The sequence below is a fragment of the Spea bombifrons genome, chromosome 4 (assembly GCF_027358695.1).
Source record: "Spea bombifrons isolate aSpeBom1 chromosome 4, aSpeBom1.2.pri, whole genome shotgun sequence".
In the NCBI taxonomy this organism is placed as follows: Eukaryota; Metazoa; Chordata; class Amphibia; order Anura; family Pelobatidae; genus Spea; species Spea bombifrons.
Window position 1 is genome coordinate 39847935 of NC_071090.1, and position 19818 is coordinate 39867752.

Sequence of the window (19818 nt, forward strand, 5' to 3'; positions counted from 1 at the left end):
CCCAGATGTTCAGGACAATATCTTCTGAGTCTCACTAACTTTATAAGAAACGTATGTGATAAGACATACTTCAGTAGCTCACTAGGGCTGCATAATTAAGCAAACTGCATTAGATATTTCACCTTAAATGTACTATACCATGGTGATGTTTTCCTGCATGAGGTGCCAAGTATGTTTTCCTGCATGAGGTGCCCTGCATATGATGTGGGATGATTTCATAGCATAAACTCAGAGATTTAACTAGGCAATATACAGATGAAATGTTAATTATGAAGGACCCATCCCTTGAAAGCTCTGCTGGAACTCTGTATCTCATCACAATATATATTATTATTGTTTGAAAAACATCAGGATTGGCCTGCATAACGCTAAATAGAATGGAATATTAAAATGTTCTAATTCCCAGTTCAGTGCACACTATAGTACAGTTGTTGAGATACAAAGAAGAGTCCATCCATCGCCTATATTACCATGTAATACTTCTAGTAACAAAGATAGTGTAATAACAAAAAAATCTCTAACATTCCAGCAAGTTTGCTCAAGTACACAAACACAAAAAAATGAATTTAAGTACCTTTTTATTTCAATCAACAAGACTGCCATAAAATATTTTTTTTACTGAAGCTCTATTGGTCGGTATTGTGTAGATATTGTTGAATACATTCAGCATTTAAGTAACATGAATATATATATATATATATATATGGATTTTGACTATAATTATTAGAATGGTGCTGTAGCCCCATCTATACCTTTAAACAGACATAAGAAAATTCCTAACTACTATTAACAAAGGTTCACGTAATACCCAGTACAAAATGTGCAACAGTGCAGTACAGACTTTTTAAAATAGTTTGACAAATGCTATACTTGTAATTTGTATTCACAGTACTCCGTTAACGTTAAAGGTGGCAGAGCCACCAAAGACGTAGCTTTGATCGCAAAACCTTTCTTTGCCGTGCCTGAAACAGGCCTATAGCCAGAATATGAAAAGATATAACACCTCATATTCTTCAAAAACATTTGAAGTAACCACCTGTTACATTTGTTTTACAAATTCATAAAAGTCAGTTTTAGAAGATCTATGGATTTTTTTTTGCATGCAGTTATCAGGAAACACAAATGTAACTTTAGTTAAGATATGCACCTTTATATCACTTTGTAATGCAAGAGACCATTCAGCATGGACATTTGTTTTCATAAAATCTGGACACCCAGAAAGTTTACTCCCTCTCAATGAACCTTTTTAGAGGGTTCAAGTTATCTTTGTTACAAAGCAAAAAACAAAGTATCCACAATTTTAGTGTATAAAATCTGACTGCAAAACTATATATCTAGAGTGAAATCAATTAGCATTTAAGCAACCAAAATGCACTGAATATTTTAAACAAATACGTGCATAATAATAATAATAATGATAAAAAAAAACATAATCTGGAATAAATCATACAAGATGAATACTGTTGTTTTTTCCTGATTTTTGCAACTATTTACCTTACTAGTGTTCGTCTAACCATTCTAAAAATTGATACTTTGAGCCACAGGCAAACCAGATTATTTCTGTTAAAACACACACAATAAAGCTGCCATACTGAAAGTTTAAAACAATAAGAAATAATGCATTTTGTGCGCTATTTCCCATAATACAGTACACCTCAACAAGATTGCATCAATAACTTCCACGACACAATATTGCTGCTATAGTCATTATGTACAAAGTAATCAACTGGTTTAGTGCAACCTCGTTAAAAGGTGACCCGCCATTGAATAGATATCAATCTGAGATTAATTCTTTATATCTGCCAGGAGCAGATATTAATGTTACAATCGTTTGTTCCTTTGGCATTGTGCAGAAGCCCATAAAACATATCTGTTTCTGCAAGCATGTCAGTATCGGGGGACTAAGATGTTGAAAATTTCTCCAACTCCAGCATGTGCGTGTGTGCATATATATATATATATATATATATATATATATATATATATATATATATATATATATATATATATATATATATATATATATTATAAAACCTGCACACAAGCAAATTCATAAAAGGAAAAAAAACTATATGAAAATCAGTTTCATTACTAATTTAAAAAAACTATATCACATTAAAAAAAGTTTTATGTCAAAATCGAGGATATCTATCTTTCTCCCCAGTAGTAATAGATGTAGAATTAAGGCTATAATCTCTGACCTGCAAACAACATTGTAATAGGAGAACTTTCATCTACAAAAAATACACTCAAATAGATTACCCTTTTAACTGCAGTTTTTTAAACCCACCCATTAAAACACACTCTTCTCACTCCAGGAGATACTTAATAGATGAATCATAAATATTCCATGTGAGATTTTTGTTTCTATTAAAATTAAGTGAAAAATAAAGATAGCATTTTTCTAGATTCATGAAATAGCTACAGCCTGAAGAGACAATACTGGATAGTCTTGGAACACTTTAAAAAAAACAAAACTAATCAGCCTTAGGAACAAAACTGGGATCATAGGTAAATAATATGTAATTAAACAAAAAAGTGGCTTTGGGGAACCAAGATCATTTGGAAGTGTCAAAGTATCCAGTGATTAAGAAACACATTCAGTTCACAGACTGGAATCACTTGAGTTGGGCAATTTCTTGTAGGAAAGGGATCCCAAAGATGCCAGGATACGGCTGGTCAGAAGCCACCGGGACTTCATGCTGTAACGGTGTCCTCTTCGGGTAAAAAGTATGATACAGATCATAGTTCAGGAGGCAGCTCAAAGACTCCATGTAAATATCAGCAAAACGGGACAACCGCCTCAAGAAATACGTGGGATTGTGATCAGTCCTGAATATACTTCCAAAGCGGTTGTTGAATATTTTTCTTGCCATGTCCCTGTAGGGGAGAGAAAAGAATTTATCAGTTACTCTGAAACAAAATTTTGGTATGGGTTGGTTATTAAGTCATTTCAAGTGAATTTAGGTGACCATCTTTGTTACACACAATGTAAAACAGAGGAGCCTAATTAATATGACACCTCGATAAATAAATGGTTCAGTTCTGACCTCATCTCTCTCCTTTCTTTAATCCACTCGTCTAGGATCATCTGTGATTCAGCATCTCTGTAAACCTACAATTGAAAATCAACAAGATATTTAATTAGGTAATATAGACAGGAACAGCAAGCACTCTTCCTTGACTTTGTTCTGTGGCGGCTTAAATCATCTTCATAAGGCTAGACAAAAATAGCTAGATCAAATTAAGTCAACTTCTAAAATAAACCGAAGTTGGCACAAGCATTAAATACACAATTACCATCAGTCAGTGTCTGACAGCCTTGCACGATTGGTACTAGGAACTAGACTCATCTTACTATATACAAACAAGAGAACAAGAATGTAAAAAGCACTCCTTTTAATAATGAATGTGTCGGCAGAGGTAGTAGATGTGATTAATGTCTGTATGGATGGAATATGCTGTTCTTTTCTCAATGTGGAATTATTACCGACCTGCATCCGTTCAAGTAATCCGGTTAAACCTTGAAGCCAAGCCATGGTTTGAATGTATTCTGCTCTATTCATGATTTGAATTTCGGATTTTAATTCTGGAATAATGGCTCCTGTCCGCCATCCATGTTTTAAAGTCAGATCCTGAAAAAAATGTATTTAAAACCACATTATAAAATTCCAGGATAGTCTGTGTAACTGGCTAGCAATTTGTTTAAAATATAAATGTTTATGTTTATTATTACAATATTACAGATGAGCTACTGGTAAAACATTTAACTGTAATACGGAGGAAGTCATGCTGCTAATTATGAGACCTGATATTTCTTAAATGCTACAATAGGTCACTGGTCTCTGGTTACTTCCGGGTACATGTGCTGCAGCCATTATTGCAGTTGCTTACTATTTAAATTTATAGTGTTAGCGAATATATATATACGGTACAAAGGTAGTCAATTTCATCCTATTCCTAACGTGAATACCAAAAAACGTATGAATTATCAGATCAAATTCCCTTGCGACTAGTGAAAATCCCAGCCTGTCTGTAATAGCATTCACAAGATACGCTCCCCTCAAAGCGTATAAACAAATGTTCGCTGACACTTGAGACAAGCCAGTGGATGCCGCCAGCTACTGATGTCTGTCACACCAAAATAAATCCAGGCTAAACAGTCTACAGAGAGTAAAGCAGGATCCACTGAGATATACTGCAGACATCTCTCGGCCTTGTACTTTGTATTATAGAAGTAGAGCGGTCGGCATAACAAAGCATTTTTATGGCTTTAGATTGCAAGTTGAGGTATTCCCGATGGAATTTAGGAAACCTACCCAAAATAATTAGCAAATAGGTTTGCACATTTAAAATGTAATATATATATATATATATATATATATATATATATTTACATGAGAAAGACGAGAAAGTTTATAAAGAATGAAATGATTAGGGATATGAGCTCAAAAGCGACCATACAATATTATTTAACATACTCAAGACTGGTAGAAAATTTCTTCATCTAAACCAAAAACCCAGCATGACATAAAGGTATACATTGGATGATCATAAAATCCAAGCACTGTAGGTAAAAAAAAAGTAGTTTAAAGTGGAACTTTATGCATACCATATGTATATGGCATATTTATATATTGTTGGGTATCTAGTAAACTTGAAGTAGAAGAGGAGAAAAAAGTACAAGTAGTTTGAACGGGTGTTCTTAGTTCCCGTTTTCCCAGTGTGAGTTATCTGCAATAAGTCCAGTGTTCACTACGGTGTTTGCTTTCCTACGAAGAAGAGGCGTTACAAGTCTGAGCTGACGGCACAAATGCCGTACGTGAAGTATTGTGGCAAATAACTAAATATTTTGTAACAAGTAGCTTGCATAAGGACAGATATTTATAGATTTGTGATGCAGGCCGCATCACATGTGATGCAATCAGTACCGTTTTCAAGTCTTAAGAACTAGCTTCACAAATAGCAGAGGATCATGAGTAGGTGAGTATTCACATGAGACAAGAAAATAAAGTAACCATTTCTGAGTCATTTGCCATATTACATACATATCCATTAATACCTTAAGGATTAAAAACAATGTTGGAAGTTACCCTTTAATTTTCTATTTTTAAAGGGTCTGCTGTGCCTGATTATTTTCTCTTCAGTAGAAATTAATGCGACCAGGTTTGCTTCATTGCCCTTACTGATGTCAAAACGAGAAGAGTTTGGCTTCCCTCTTTAGTGTTTCAGGAGCAAAGCAAACATGGGGCACAACAGTTCTCATTTCCAATAAAAATGTTACTATGATTTTCTTTTTCAGGCAGTTTAGCAAGAATAAAAAGGCATCTCTCTTACCGCTAGGTCACTGTATATATGATCTCCAAAGTACAATACTTTTGATCCTCTCCATCCAGTTAACTTCAGAAATTCAAATAAGTTACCCTGTATGCAAGGAATGCAATTTAAAAAAAAGCTTGAAATATTTCTCAATTAACATTGAGGGTTAACATAATTGATTAAATAGTCTAAATTATATCATTTCATTGTTGGATAAGGAAATATGTGCATAGGTCAGATCAGACTCTAATTCTAGCTTCAAACATTCACTAAACACCCACCTGTCCAGAAAAGCATACCACCTATCCTCCTAATGCTGTGTGAGCTGCATTCTGGAATAGAATTGTCAGTTCTCCTCACCTCCAAGATTTCCACACCAATAACCACATGACCCTCGCTACAATCAAATCACCCTCACCCAAGCAGTCCCTACCCTTCTGTCTCATCCCTCAACCCCTAATGCATTATAAGCGCATAAGTGGTATGGCTTATTTTTAAAGATAAAAGCAATGCTTATTAAAAAAAAAAAAAAAAAAAAAAAACTTACCTGCTTGTATGTCTTTCCTTTTTCAAGCTGGTGAATTTTATCCCACAATAAAACCCCACGGTCTGTAACTTTGCGGAATGGCCTGAAAGGGATAAAATGTGCACAATACAAAGAGTCATCTCAGGAGTATTTGTGAAATGTTTGGGTGCGCTTTACACTTTGAGACATGGCTAGAACAAGCTATATAAAAGGTTTTAACTTTCAGCTCACAACGTTGGCGTGAATACAGTAGCCGTTTTCCTGCTCCCAAATCCTCCTATTTGGAAGTCATCAATACTGAATTGTTCCAAAGTGACATTTTATGTTGATAAAACGACTTGGCAATGTGTAAAGTAAGTGATAAATGTAGAAAGGACAAAATTCCACACAATTTCCAGTAAAAAGCTCAAGTATATTTACTCAGTTATAGAATGCAGGTGTAATTCAGAGATAACATATATATATGTCCCTTAGTGTTTTTTGTTACTGTTAGATATGCCCAAAGAGGGAAAAAGTGTTACATTTCAGATTTTACAATAAACATCCTTCACGGAAAGGCTAGGAATGCACTGAACCCATTGAATAGTCGCTCCGACTCTGTTTTCTGTCTAATGGCTCTGTGTTTGTCGGCGTATTTGTTAACGTGTGCCAAAGATCATCAGTTATTTCTTGCTATTCAGGAATGGCAAGCAAGTTCAAGATGTTATATTGTGAATGAAATGGATGCAAGTCTTGGTGCCAGAGACAACGACAACAACAATACAGTGAAAACAACAAGACTATTCACAGCATACGAACCATGTGTTGTGCATGGAAGAATTCATATAAAATAAAAGTGCCTCTTATTACCTGCTATACATTGTTTTCAGTGCTGAATTTAAATAAGATTTCATTTCACAAGACTTTTCACCTTTTATGTCTTGAGTGCCATCATCGTATGAGTGACGACACTCTAAACTCTGTGTATAGTGGGCCGGCCATGTTTCTCACAGGATAACAAAATGAATAAAAAAATACATAAATGGGAAAATAGGAAAGTTTTCATTCCTAATGCAAGGTTCAGTTATTGAAGATACAGATTATCACTACAGTTTGATCACGCAACGAACGATTTGCGGGAACTCACCTTCTCTTATCATTGAAAAAATTAGGTTTGTCAGCTTGAACAATGACAACATCAAAAAGATCCCGCCAGTCCTTTCCTACGATGAAGTTCATTCCTTTGTCCCTATGAACAACATACTTATTTATCACATGATATATATTATTAAAAGGAGTATGCTTTTTATAAAACATTCTTAACAATGGTGATTAAAAAGGAACCTTAAAATACCATAGACATGCACACAGTATGTAAGGAATGTCTTTTACACAAGAAAATGAATGGTATCTCAGTAGGAACAGTTATTCAACACGAGGATGCCTTCCATTCCGGTCTTCCTATCATTAATGTACCTGTAATTTATAGCTATAGATTAAAGTATAATAATTGGAGGCAATTGAGCCAGCCATTGCAATATATAAAGAGTATTGTAACTAAATACAGACGCATGGAGAGGACAATGATAAACAGAATCACTGATAAATCAGACAGAATGAGAAATGATATTCCCACTATAACAATTTACTTACACAAAACTGCTGGGGCTGTTTGTAATCAGGAACATCTTTTTGCCATGGTTTGCCAACTTTGCCAGTACAGCTCGAGTTTTTTCTCCATAGCAAATGTACCTTTCTAGAAACATTTGAAGAATAAGTCAAACAAACGGAATATCCATGTGATAATGTAAAAAACAATCACCCAAAAAGAGCAACATGCTGTAATTGTTTAACAATGTATCTACAACAATGCACATTATTTAGTTGCATCCTTCTGGGGGCGCAAACGGTTTTCAATATATTATATTATATTATATTATATATATATATATATATATATATCTCAAGGTCAATAATGAAGATGTAATAAAAGAATGTGAATATAAGGACAGGTAGGCACATATTGTGTATCTGCTTTCAGTTCGGAACCATTGCTAACGCAACAACGTGAAGATTTATAATGAAAGTAAAAAGATGACAGCTTATTATGCCAGAGTTTGCCATAAATGTCACATATAAAAGGCTCATGCTACTGCAAAGGAAGGAAATCTGACTTTATGGCTTCACCACAAGCAATCCTATAAATGGATAAAGCTTACGAGTACATGCCTCAGTGTACAACAGTTACCACTGAGGGTGCAAATATTATATACCCCTATATCTGTCAATCATTAAAATGAGCAGATTTCATTCAGAAACTCCACATTACTTTGCTGACGGCAAAGCACAGAGAAATAGGCTGATATTTCTTTATTTGTCAAACCACTGATTCATCCAAATGGTATGACTCCCCATTGCTCAAGAACAGTGTGGGAACAGATAACAAAAACAGCTAGTGGTGCATAAAGTTTACCACGTTCCCCCGTCCACATCATACAATATCCCATGACATTAATAGGAAATGGGTGGTTTATAAACTAATGGACGACATGTAGACTGATATGTGGATTTCACAGGTGACTCTACACACAAAGATTACTCTCAACCCCACTCTTAATGAAAAACGACAACAAACGTTAAGAACATAAATCAGTGGAACATGCATAGAAGTTAAATACGGTGATACCGTATGGAAAATCTGGTTCTGGTGGTTCATGTTGGTGGCCAAACACATGGACCAGCGCAAATGTTTCGTTTTTGGTCCATTCGTTTTCGGACAATAAAATATGTTCCCTGCCCTTTCGGTTCCAAAAGCACCCATTTTATGGACATATAAACTTTTAAGCATGGTCAATATTCTAGTTTAGATAATGTGACAGCATTTATTATGGAGCAACTAGACAAAAATACACGATCATTACTTACCAATGTCAGCTTCAATGGCTCTGTACATTAGCCCCTTTACATGAACATCCCTTATGACATCCTAGCATACAAAAGAGATAAAACATGTTATTACTCAATATAAAAGACATACTGGTAAACAATCCAGTCTAGCTGTAGGTCCAAATAACAGCTTTTAGCACTTATAATCAAAAGAAATAGCAAATGTTTCATTTCATTTAGAAAAGATAATTCAACAAATTAATGGTGTTTATGGTCTACTGGATTGCTTACATCTTTTCTAACTATATTCTCACAAGCTGTATCAAAATGTTATAATATGTAACCTATTTGCACTTTGAAAGAAGCACCATTCACATCACGGAAACGTCCTACATTTGGAACACCATTGTGGTGCCCTGGTTGACCTGATCTTAGGATGTATCTAAGCCACCATTACACGAACAGCAGCTTGACCCAACAAACCAGTCAAGTCATTCTGTGCATGTCCTAAAGAGTTTTTAGTACTTTTGTATGCACATTACATTTGATCCTGAGATCATAGATGGTACCAGAAAATGACCTCAATGAGAATAAGTGAAAAGATAAATTGTATTCCCTTGCATCTTATTTTTAAAGTACTGTTCCACTTTCTCTGCTGAATTTAAGGAAACATCATCCCTAGTACCCTTCCAAGAAAATATTATTTAATCATACAAAATGTCTCCTTATTTATATGTTTTGCAGAGGATACTTTTAATGTGGAACAATACCAGAAACTAATTGGCCTTTGCCATACGAATTGAAAAGGACTGTTTCTATGGAATTAAACCTTCAGAACAAAAAAATAAAATGACAGTTCTGCAAAGTGAAACAGCACATTTAATAATGCAATAATTTCGCTTTTTCGTGACATACCTTCACATCTTTGTACAAGTGAACAGGTTCATAATCAATGTTGTTTTTTAGGAAATGTTCATTAACGCATGAGAGAAGAGTCATTTCTGGCAGTGAGAATATATCCATGAATTGCTTCAGAGTATTCCCTTCAGAGCTCTGCATGGAGAAAATGCACAAAATATTATGTGTACAGTAACTATATATACTGTACAATTACTACACACTAACACATCCATCACAGCAGGTCATGTTTTTAGTCACTTACAGACTTGTGCACTTGGCTTCGTGGAAATGCATGAACGACCGAACATGAAGAGAGACCACAACAAAATAAACAAAACAAATTTTCATTTGCATTTTGTGGCGCTCACATTTTTACTCACGCTGTCCCAATGTCTCTGCCGTCCACTTTCAGAGAAGGGACGCAGAGAAACTTTGAGAGAGAGTAAATGAGAGCATGAGAGAGCGACTGAGAGTGAGAGTTTGAGTGAGTGACAACAGATTTCATTTCTGAATGGAAAAAGCCCACTAAATTTCATCTCAAGGGGCAGGAAGTGAAATTCATTATCCGAAAATGAATGGACCAAAAACTAAACAAAAGAAGATTTGTCTGTATTTGGAAAAGTCTAGTCACTTAGTAACCTCTCAGGGTCTTTGCCTTCTAAGCTCAGCTTTCATTTTAGGTCATTCTGGACATTATCCACCAACATCAAGCTTAAATTAATTAGAACAGGAATATTAAATCCACCAAATTCTTTTTTTGTCCGAGAACTCTAAATTAGCGTTAGAACTTATTCAGGTAATTGCCCCAGTAAGAACTACTATTCAGTGATTTTTTATTAAATTGCCTTTTGATGTTTATGCTTCTATACAGCATATTTAGTCTCTGAAAAAGGCAATGTTGCTCTGGTGATTGAAAAAAAAACAGTATAACAAATATATAAATCAGTAACAATAAACGTTTATTGTTGCAAGGCTAAGCAACACTGTGGAAGCTATTTTAATTGCTTTTTTTAAAGGGAATTTTATTCAAACACAACAACAGGTAAAAGCATTATAAAAGGAAATTAAAACATGTCTGTGGGCCCCTAGTGTATTTACAGACTGGAAGATGCAACCAGGAAGACAGACCTGCTGTTTAATGGTGTGACTTTAATAAAATAAATGGCATAATGTAATTTACCTTGAATATATAAAATGAATACTTTTGTTACCTTTCCATAAAAGTCACTCATCTGTTCCAACGGGACATGGTGACCCTCATACATTTCAATGACTTCTGACTCGGGTACCACACTAAGCCCTCTGATAGAAAAAAGTGTAAGTGTTAAGGATTCAGTAAACAAAGAATTGCTCCAAGGGTTACATGCAAAACCAGAATATGTATGGCCAAGTAACATAAAAGGTGTCTAGATCTTCCAAAACAAGCCAACAAAAGGTTACGGTAAGGAAACATTTCCAGCCACCTGTTCATAACCACATGGATCACACAAAATCTCACAATTTTTCTTTACTTTAATTCTTACATTGTTCACATACAAAATATGTTTTGTCCGTGTTAATCTTTACTCTGCCCCTAATATTTTACTTCTATACATTTCCTAGTTATCTAAAAACAAACATACTTACCTACATCTACATTCTGAATGCATATCCGCAATATGCCCTCATGCTTTTATTGAATTTCAAACTAGTGATTATTGGAAGTTATACATTGGAAGCATTGAAGTAGGGCTGCAACTAACGATTATTTTAATAATCGATTAGTTGGCCGATTATTTTTTCGATTAATCGATTAATCGGATAAAAAAATGCAATTTTTTTAAATTTAAAATAATGTAATAAAAACGTACAATTTACACTGTCATCTCTTTATTGCAATGGCCTCTCTCTATTCACCTTCTTATTTTACTGACATAATAATAAAAGCTACAAGAACCCAAACACGGTGTTTCTCAAACTAGGTTTTAATACAAAGTTATTAGTAGATATTAATTCATATGTTAACTATTTTTTCATATTTAATAAAAACTATGAGAAAAAAAGCCTTGTTTAAATTTTTTTTATTTACCAAACTGCCCCCGGTTATGCACATCAGACCCCCAGCTTGCCACTCTGCCCCCATATATGCCTTATACCTCTTATATGCCAGATTCCACTGTGCCCCCTGATATGCCACTGTGCCCCTGATATGCCTTATACTCCTTATATGCCAGTGATATGCAACTGAGCCCCCTGATATACCTTTTACCCTCAGATGTTTTATGACCCCCTGATATGCCTAATATCGATATGCCTTATAACCCCTATATGCCCTGAAATTCATAATACCCCCATACACCACTATAACTCACACATACACAACTTTGGCTCCTCCCCCTCCCATACACCACTCTGGCTCCTCCCCCTCCCATACACCACTCTGGCTCCTCCCTCTCCCATACACCACTCTGGCAGCTCCCCCCCATACTCCACTCTGCCTCTTCCCCCTCCCATACACCACTCTGGCTCCTCCCCCTCCCATACTCCACTCTGCCTCCTCCCCCTCCCATACACCACTCTGGCTCCTCCCCCTCCCATACTCCACTCTGCCTCCTCCCCCTCCCATACTCCACTCTGCCTCCTCCCCCTCCCATACTCCACTCTGCCTCCTCCCCCTCCCATACATCACTTTGGCTCCTCCCCCTCCCATAAATCACTTTGCCTCCTCCCCCTCCCATACACCACTTTGCCTCCTCCCCCCTCCCATACTTCACTCTGCCTCCTCCCATACTCCACTCTGCCTTCTCCCCCCTCCCATACACCACTCTGGCTCCTCCCCTCTCCCATACAACTCTGGCCCCTCCCCCTCCCATACTACACTCTGGCTCCTCCCCCTCCTATACTCCACTCTGCCTCCTCCCCCTCCCATACTCCACTCTGCCTCCTCCCCCTCCCATACTCCACTCTGCCTCCTCCCCTCTCCCATACTCCACTCTGCCTCCTGTCAGCAACGGATCTTCACTAGACACCAGGGAGCTGGGTAGAGAGGCAGAGTGGCGTATGGGAGGGGAAAGAGCCACAGTGGTGTATGGGAGGGTGGTTCCCATACACCCTTCTGACTCCTCCCCCCTCTGCCGCTCTCTCCCTCTCTACCCGGCTCCGTTACTGACAGTAACGGAGGCTGTCTGTGCGATGCAGACCCCCACCAGCTGACAGAGAGGATGATTCTCTGTCAGCCTGTGAGTGTCTGCATCGCACAGACAGCCTCCGTTACTGCACTTTACTTACACTGTGGCTTCTATGAAGCTGCAGTGAAAGTCCTTGTAAGTAACGGAGCCGGGAGAGAGGCAGAGTGATGTATGGGAGGGGGAGGAGTCAGAGGGGTGTATGGGAGGGGGGAGAGAGAAGGAAGTGAGAGACCGGCCGACAGCGAGGGGAATCCAGGTCTCCTGCAGTGTTGCGGGGGATCTGGATTCCGGTGTTATAATCCGATCTCTGTTTGAGATCGGATTATTATAAGGAGAGGAGTTTTTCAGAGCATTTGCTCTGAAAAAAACCTCTTTTTATAAATCGATAAAAATCGATTCGATTAATCGATGATGAAATTAGTTGCCAATGATTTTCATAATCGATTATTATCGATTTTATCGATTAGTTGTTTCAGCCCTACATTGAAGGCATAGATGCAAAAAGTCAGGACATGACAGCTTCAAATATTGTGCACTGCCAACAGAAGTCCAGGAAAATATTTCAGCAGCGCATGAAATGTAACACTACCCAGATGACTCCATGCAATGACCGCAGCAAGCTGGCAGCACAGTGCAAACCTACTACTGAAAAGCTAACACCAGTCCATGAACAAAAATACACTTCCTTTAATAACAAGATACTATCTATTCACTTTGATATACACCTAAAGGAACAGAGTGCAATAATAACAAAATTACACCAAGCAGATCCAAATTTAGACCTTGTAATTAAAGCACAAATAAATATTTTTTTGGACATCTTTATCCATTAAAAATATATATATCAATGCTTAAATTTAAAAAAAAAAAAATTTGGTCATTGAATTTATAATTGTTTCTGCATACAAAATCATACAGCGTTTCAGTCTGCTTGGCCAAAATCTAATTTGCAGTAGATAATATAGAAGGGAAAAAAATGAGATCTCTCTGAATACCAGAGGGATGGATGGTATCTTCTAATTACATCCAATGTGCTTTGCCCATTGGTTCTTGCCGTTCTGTTATTATTGAAAAATATGTAGCAAAACATTACTATGTATGCCACAGACTCACCTGTACACTGTTCCTAGCTGAATATAATGAAAAGCATCAATCTTCATCAATAATGCCTAACAGAAAAAGATAAGTATACCTATGATTATAATGTTAGATGCTATCACAAATAATAAATAAACCAGTTTAGCAAGAAACAAAATATTTGAAGATGATTAAAAAAAAAGAAATATAAAAACATGTTAATAAACCTAGGTTTTATAATAATATTTACTGCATTTGACAATTGATATAAAATGTTCTTGCCATTATTTATCATCACCAACCACTGGTAACTGTGAACAACATCTTGTGAAGATAGCAAGAAAAACAGCGGAGCTCTTGGACATTCTTTCATCCCTTAGGTCCGAGTAGATTGCTGGAACAGCGTGAATCACTGTTTACAGCGATAGATTACATGGAGGCGGTGCACTGTAAAACATGCAGCTCATACTTACTTTGTGAACATCATAATGAAGTCCTCGAATCGCAAAGTTTGGATCATACTCATAATTCCTTAACTCAGCAGGATACTACAGAGCAAATGAAATTGTAACAAATCAAAAAACACAAAATTGTAGCAGGCTTTTTTTTTTAAAGTTATTCACTAAAATATCATCCTTTTCACTTTAGACCAATTCATTAACAGACAACAAAAATGAAAATGATAAAAAGGCTTCGGAATGGATATCTATGCATATATAACATTTGCTATTCTCCCGCTAATTACTCATGCGCCTATATCATGTTGAGTTTTTCTTTGAACCTTTTTACCTCTACAACATAAATAAAGTTTTACAACTACAGACAGCCAATGAGTAATTGAGAAAAAAAATAGACCAGGTCATGTCTGGAATGATTTATTTGTTCTTTTAACCCCTTCAAGACCGGGACGTACCTGGTACTTCCTGGTCAAAGGTCACCGGCAGACGGGGACGTACCAGGTACGTCATCGATGATGCGCGATTCAGCGTCGCTATGAACTCTGGGATCGCGAGGGGCGGCTGCTACTGACCGCTGGGTGTCCCCAGCGATCCATAGCAGCCACTCCCCCTCAATTCCGTGCACGTGATCGCTTTGAAGCTTTTAAATATTTACAAAAAAACTGCGGTCTTCAAGGGAAGACGCTGTTTGCCAGTGTCGGTCCTGAAGGGGTTAATAGGTTTTAAATATATCAACACTGTTCTGTGCTTGATTGATATGACTGGCCAAAGAGTATTGATATTTTCACAAAATAGTATGTGCCAAAACATTACGCCTGGGCCACTTCTAGAGGCAAACTACAGATTTGTTTAGTTATTTTTGGCTGGGTTTCCAAACTTTCCAATATACCCCAAGGAAAAGTATCTTTAAACATGCGCTAGCTGGGTGACATCATGTACCCTAACTGCTACTCTTGGGGTCTGCTTGAGCTCCGCTAATAGTTAAATGAAGGACTTTGAAGACAAGGTTCTTGAGAAGGTATCACACAAAGCAGTCACACTCCCAAGGAACAAATTTCAACCCTTAAGCTTCTCCTGGTTGATCACCTTCGTCACTAGAGATCCTACCTATTACATCTCGCAATGTACTGATCCAGACTCTTACAGTACAACTGCATGGAGTTCTAAATATTAGTTTGTGACAAAGATCTGCCACCAGCTCAGGCCATTTGATGTTGTGTTTGCCCTTCTTCTCTGTACGTCACCTTTTGGATTGTGTTCACTAGCTGTTACTGTCATGACTCAGTCAAGATATCTGCTATTGGGATCTACTGTATATCTTAACAAGCCTTATAGCATTGTGCTAATCATCTTAATAAATACACAAATCAGTCTTATCAGGTGGCTATAATAATACTTTTTGATCTTTGCTTCAGTTTTGTCATGTTTCCAGTGTAAATATTGCATTCATGCTAACATTGTAAGACTTATTATGATAAAATAGCATTATTCAATCATCTTACCCGGTGCTCATTTATGAGAAGATCTCTAGCAGTATTGAAGATCAGTGTGTGAAGATCTTTCGAGTAAAATGCCAAAGTATAATCATAATCAAATCCATATATTTCAATGTCGGCAAGACTCATTTCATTGTTGGCAAAAATAGCATCCGGGTTCAATAAATTGTTTGAAATTGAAGGGATGAGTTCTTCAAAAAGAGAAAAGACATTGATCAGATGGAAAAGTACGTAACAGCTTGGATTACTGATACAAACAATGCCTAAACATGGAAGCGAGGAACATAGAATGTTTTGGAAGTCTGGCAAGTTGTACAGGAAATCAGGTAATAAAAAGCCCTTTCAGTGCCCAAAAGGAAGCACTAATTATGTTATACACTTTGGAAACAAACAATGTTTTACATTCTTCCTGTACAGGGTGTCTACACCCAACAGCATTAACGCTCAGAAGAACTGCTGGGCATCGGAGGCTGCTGCCAGGTAGGTTACCAAGTAGTAACGTTGAGTGACATACTGTACTGGGATTATTCAAGCTTAAATTGGCTTCCTTCAGTGATCTATGAAAAATTGGGCTTGGCTGCCACTTTCATAATGTTCCTAAACATACATTAAATCACTGAATAAATAAGAAAAACAAAATATTATAGACAGGGGATTGTGTGAGTAATGTGGCTTTGTTATACTAAAGGCTTATTAATTAGTCCTGAAAGGACATTCCAAGGTTCCCATAGTAAAGAGCTCAGTAAGTCTGATGTGATATTGTAATGTCTTCACAGGCCGATGTGACCAATACATTATATCCAGCAACGCTTCCAATACCTTAGAAAATGTAAACTATTACCGTATGTGTCAAATTAATTCAATAATCTGTGCAATAAAGTATATATATAATAGCTGTAATTAGTTAGGCACCAGAACCTCTACTGCATGCCATTAATATAAACTTTATATAGCATTATATAGATGTTATTGCATAACAAACTTTAATTCTGTGATAAAATTGTTTAACTCAATATGCAATTATCAGTACCCATTTTAATGCGCCATAACAATGTCTGCTAGCTTTTTGAGACATAAGAACTTTCTTAGGCTTCTCAGGACCTCACAAGTGATCAGATCTACTTGACCCAGCTTTAAGGAGAAACAGCCACTCACAACGGGCCAAATTATTTCATTTAGGTATTATCAATGGTGGTATTTTGAACAATGTTCATATTTATATTTTTCAGCACTGAAATCCACCTAAAGCATAGCCATTTCTTAACGATCCTTTACCAAAGAGTGCATTGGAATCCTGCTGTCAGCCAGGTTGGAAGCTGTACCGTGCTCTCCAGACTACACCTGATTTGTTTTAGCAATCTAGAGATTACTTACATCTGTACAGTTGATATGTAAAGCTATTGCAAACACAGTAAAACTGTAAAATATGTGGTTGGGCGGCACCTCCCACATAGACTACAACAGAGAATAAGATATGTATTTGTATATTAATGCTTAGGTGGAGGAAAATAGATAATATGATTTATATAGATGTAAGGATTTGGGTTGGAAATCATCTGGAATTTGAAAGTTCCCCTTTAAGATGGAAGATATGAGTTGAAGCAACCCCTGTGTTTTTCAGGTATAACCATATGCTCGCTTCTGTTTGTAATAAAGAATAAACAGATTGGGCACTTAAATGAAATATGGCTTTTTATTCAAGATTTTGCTTCCTGGAACTCAATTCTAAGATAAAACCTGTTCAGTAATAAATCGTTCCGTATCAGTTTTACATTACACACATATAAATAAATGAACAGTAACGTAAAGTTCAAGAAAGAGTAGAGAAAGGCCAAGAAAAGGATGGGCAGGAATACACCCTCGCTATACCCAACCGAAGCTTGCCAGGAAATCAAGAAACGCTGAGTATTAGTTTTATGGGAAATTATCTGATGTTCAAAAAGTCTGAATGGATAGAATATATCTCAGTCTGCCATTCTGGCCTACATCGCAATACGCATTGATAATTTAAATACCCAAGGCATGCGAAATGTTCAGACTCACATCCGGCTACATCATACCCAAACACCGTTCTAATCTATAGTATCGGATACTACAAACCCTGGTCCACAAAACAGCCACACATCAATGCTGTAGCCAGCCGTGTAACACAACAGGCCATTCCTGTAAAGCGGAACACAGGTGGAGAGAAACTATAGGGTGCAATGCAAATCCCATCATGGATAAAGGGAGGGAGGGAAATTAATGTTACTGCCACCCGTAAGTTACAAAAGTTTGTTCCGTGCACCTTATCATCGGTACAATGTTTTTGTGCAATTAATGTATTTTAGAACCCCAAGGCAGATTTGTAAATTAAATTCAATTTATTCTTTCGATCCAGATATTGGTTTTACTTGTACTGGGGGGGTGATCACTAGTGACTGCATTGGTAGGTTTATCTATTCCGAGTTTGCTATTTGTTTCTGCCGTTAAATTAATCTCATTCATTTATGGTCATAGACTAAATTAATTCATGTTGAGAATATAACCCCTACTTTATGCGACACAATTCATTACACAGAGGTGGACATTTAAAACACACTGAATAACAATTTCCTCATTCATTGTTATATTGTCTGTATTTTGATGAGAATATCTTATTTAGGTAGCTATTGCACCGTTTGTATGCAGGCAGATAAAAATAACTTATTTTGACATTTTGTTCTAATACACCGCATGGGTAGTAATGTTGTGGTGTCACGGGGTTATAAGACACTATCTTGCAAAAAGGAGTTTAAAATGAATGATCTTATCCCTCGTGTTATCGTATCGAGGTTCAGAACTACCAAATATGTGACATTGTAGGTCACGATCACCTGCTGAATGTCATTCTGCCACTAGTGCTTTACATCAAACCATATCACTACTATCCGCTTTCACCTGCCAGTCTGCACTTCACACTCACCTGTATGTGAGTTTTTGTGTATGTGTGTCCCTGCCACTGCAGGTCACACTCACCTATCATTGTGCATCCCTATCACTACTATTCATACTCACCTACACCTGAGTGTCCATCACTGCAGTTGACATTCAGCTACCACTATGTGTCCCTATCACTACCATCCACACTCACCTACCTCTGAGGGTCAGTGACTGCAGTTCACACTCACCTACTATATGTGTCCCTATCACTACCATTCATTCACCTACCTCTGAGTGTCCCTGTCACTGGAGTTCACACTCACCTACTATCTGTGTCCCTATCACTACCATTCACTCACCTACTTCTGGGTGTCACTCATTGCAGTCCACACTCACCTAGCAGTGTGTGTCGTGTCACTGTAGCCCTACACACAATGTGTCCCTGGCCCCACACTCCACGCATGTCACATTGACCAAGCAGCCCAAAGCATGTAAGTGACACGCAGTCCCCACGCTCCACGTTCATTGCCTCGGCTCACAAACTTCTGTGGCGGAATCCACGCAGCACGAATTGGTGACATTGCGCAGCAGGAGCCTCATGCTATTAGAGACATGCCGCGCAGCCTCACTGAGTGCCGGTAATCCCCTTACTCTCTCACCGTTGATGCTTCTTTTGGTTTCCTTGTAGTGGTCATTCAGATATCGCTTCATGTCGCCGTCCGCAGGTCCACCGGAGTATGGAGCCGAGGACTGAGCCCAGCGCCAGCAGGCAGTCATGCCGAGAGGGGGCCCTGGGCTCCCGGTCAGCCTTTTGCCCACAGCCAGGGTCACCCGGCAGCAGGCGCCTAACATAGGAGAAACCAGAGACATGGCGAGAACTGCGTGTGTGAGAAACGAGCCGCAGGCTTTATATAGCTGCCCCCCCTCTCAGTCACTTCCTGGTGACATCATTGCAGGAGGAGGAGGCGGCAGCTGCTGGCAGTGGCGGTACGGTGCTGGTGTACGAGTTACCGGCAGCGGGTGGCAGTACCAGGGAGCCGTGAAGCGGGCATACCGAATATCTGAAGATCGAGGAATGATAAATAATCACCGGTTCAGATTGTTGCCGC

General features: G+C 37.8%; 1 protein-coding gene across 1 annotated transcript; it reads right to left on the bottom strand.

Moving 5' to 3' along the window:
- Window positions 1-2031: 2031 nt before the first annotated feature.
- On the bottom strand, window positions 2032-19586 carry NT5DC3 (5'-nucleotidase domain containing 3). Its single transcript, XM_053463553.1, has 14 exons — window positions 19369-19586; window positions 15815-15999; window positions 14328-14402; window positions 13891-13946; window positions 10822-10912; window positions 9626-9763; window positions 8750-8810; window positions 7478-7580; window positions 6972-7073; window positions 5867-5948; window positions 5338-5424; window positions 3495-3635; window positions 3051-3115; window positions 2032-2880 (listed from the first exon to the last, which is right to left on the bottom strand). The coding sequence occupies exons 1-14, from the start codon at window positions 19577-19579 to the stop codon at window positions 2619-2621; spliced, it is 1659 nt and encodes a 552-aa protein (XP_053319528.1). The 5' UTR covers window positions 19580-19586; the 3' UTR covers window positions 2032-2618.
- Between the last annotated feature and the right edge of the window lie 232 nt (window positions 19587-19818).

Excerpts from the sequence above, each read along its gene's own strand:
- NT5DC3 (XM_053463553.1), bottom strand. The coding sequence starts at position 19,579 with ATGTCTCTGGTTTCTCCTATGTTAGGCGCCTGCTGCCGGGTGACCCTG. Across the intron at positions 10,913-13,890 it reads CAGCTAGGAACAGTGTACAG|AGGGCTTAGTGTGGTACCCG; the intron begins GTGAGTCTGTGG and ends TTTTTCTATCAG. Across the intron at positions 5,425-5,866 it reads AAGGAAAGACATACAAGCAG|GGTAACTTATTTGAATTTCT; the intron begins GTAAGTTTTTTT and ends CCTTGCATACAG.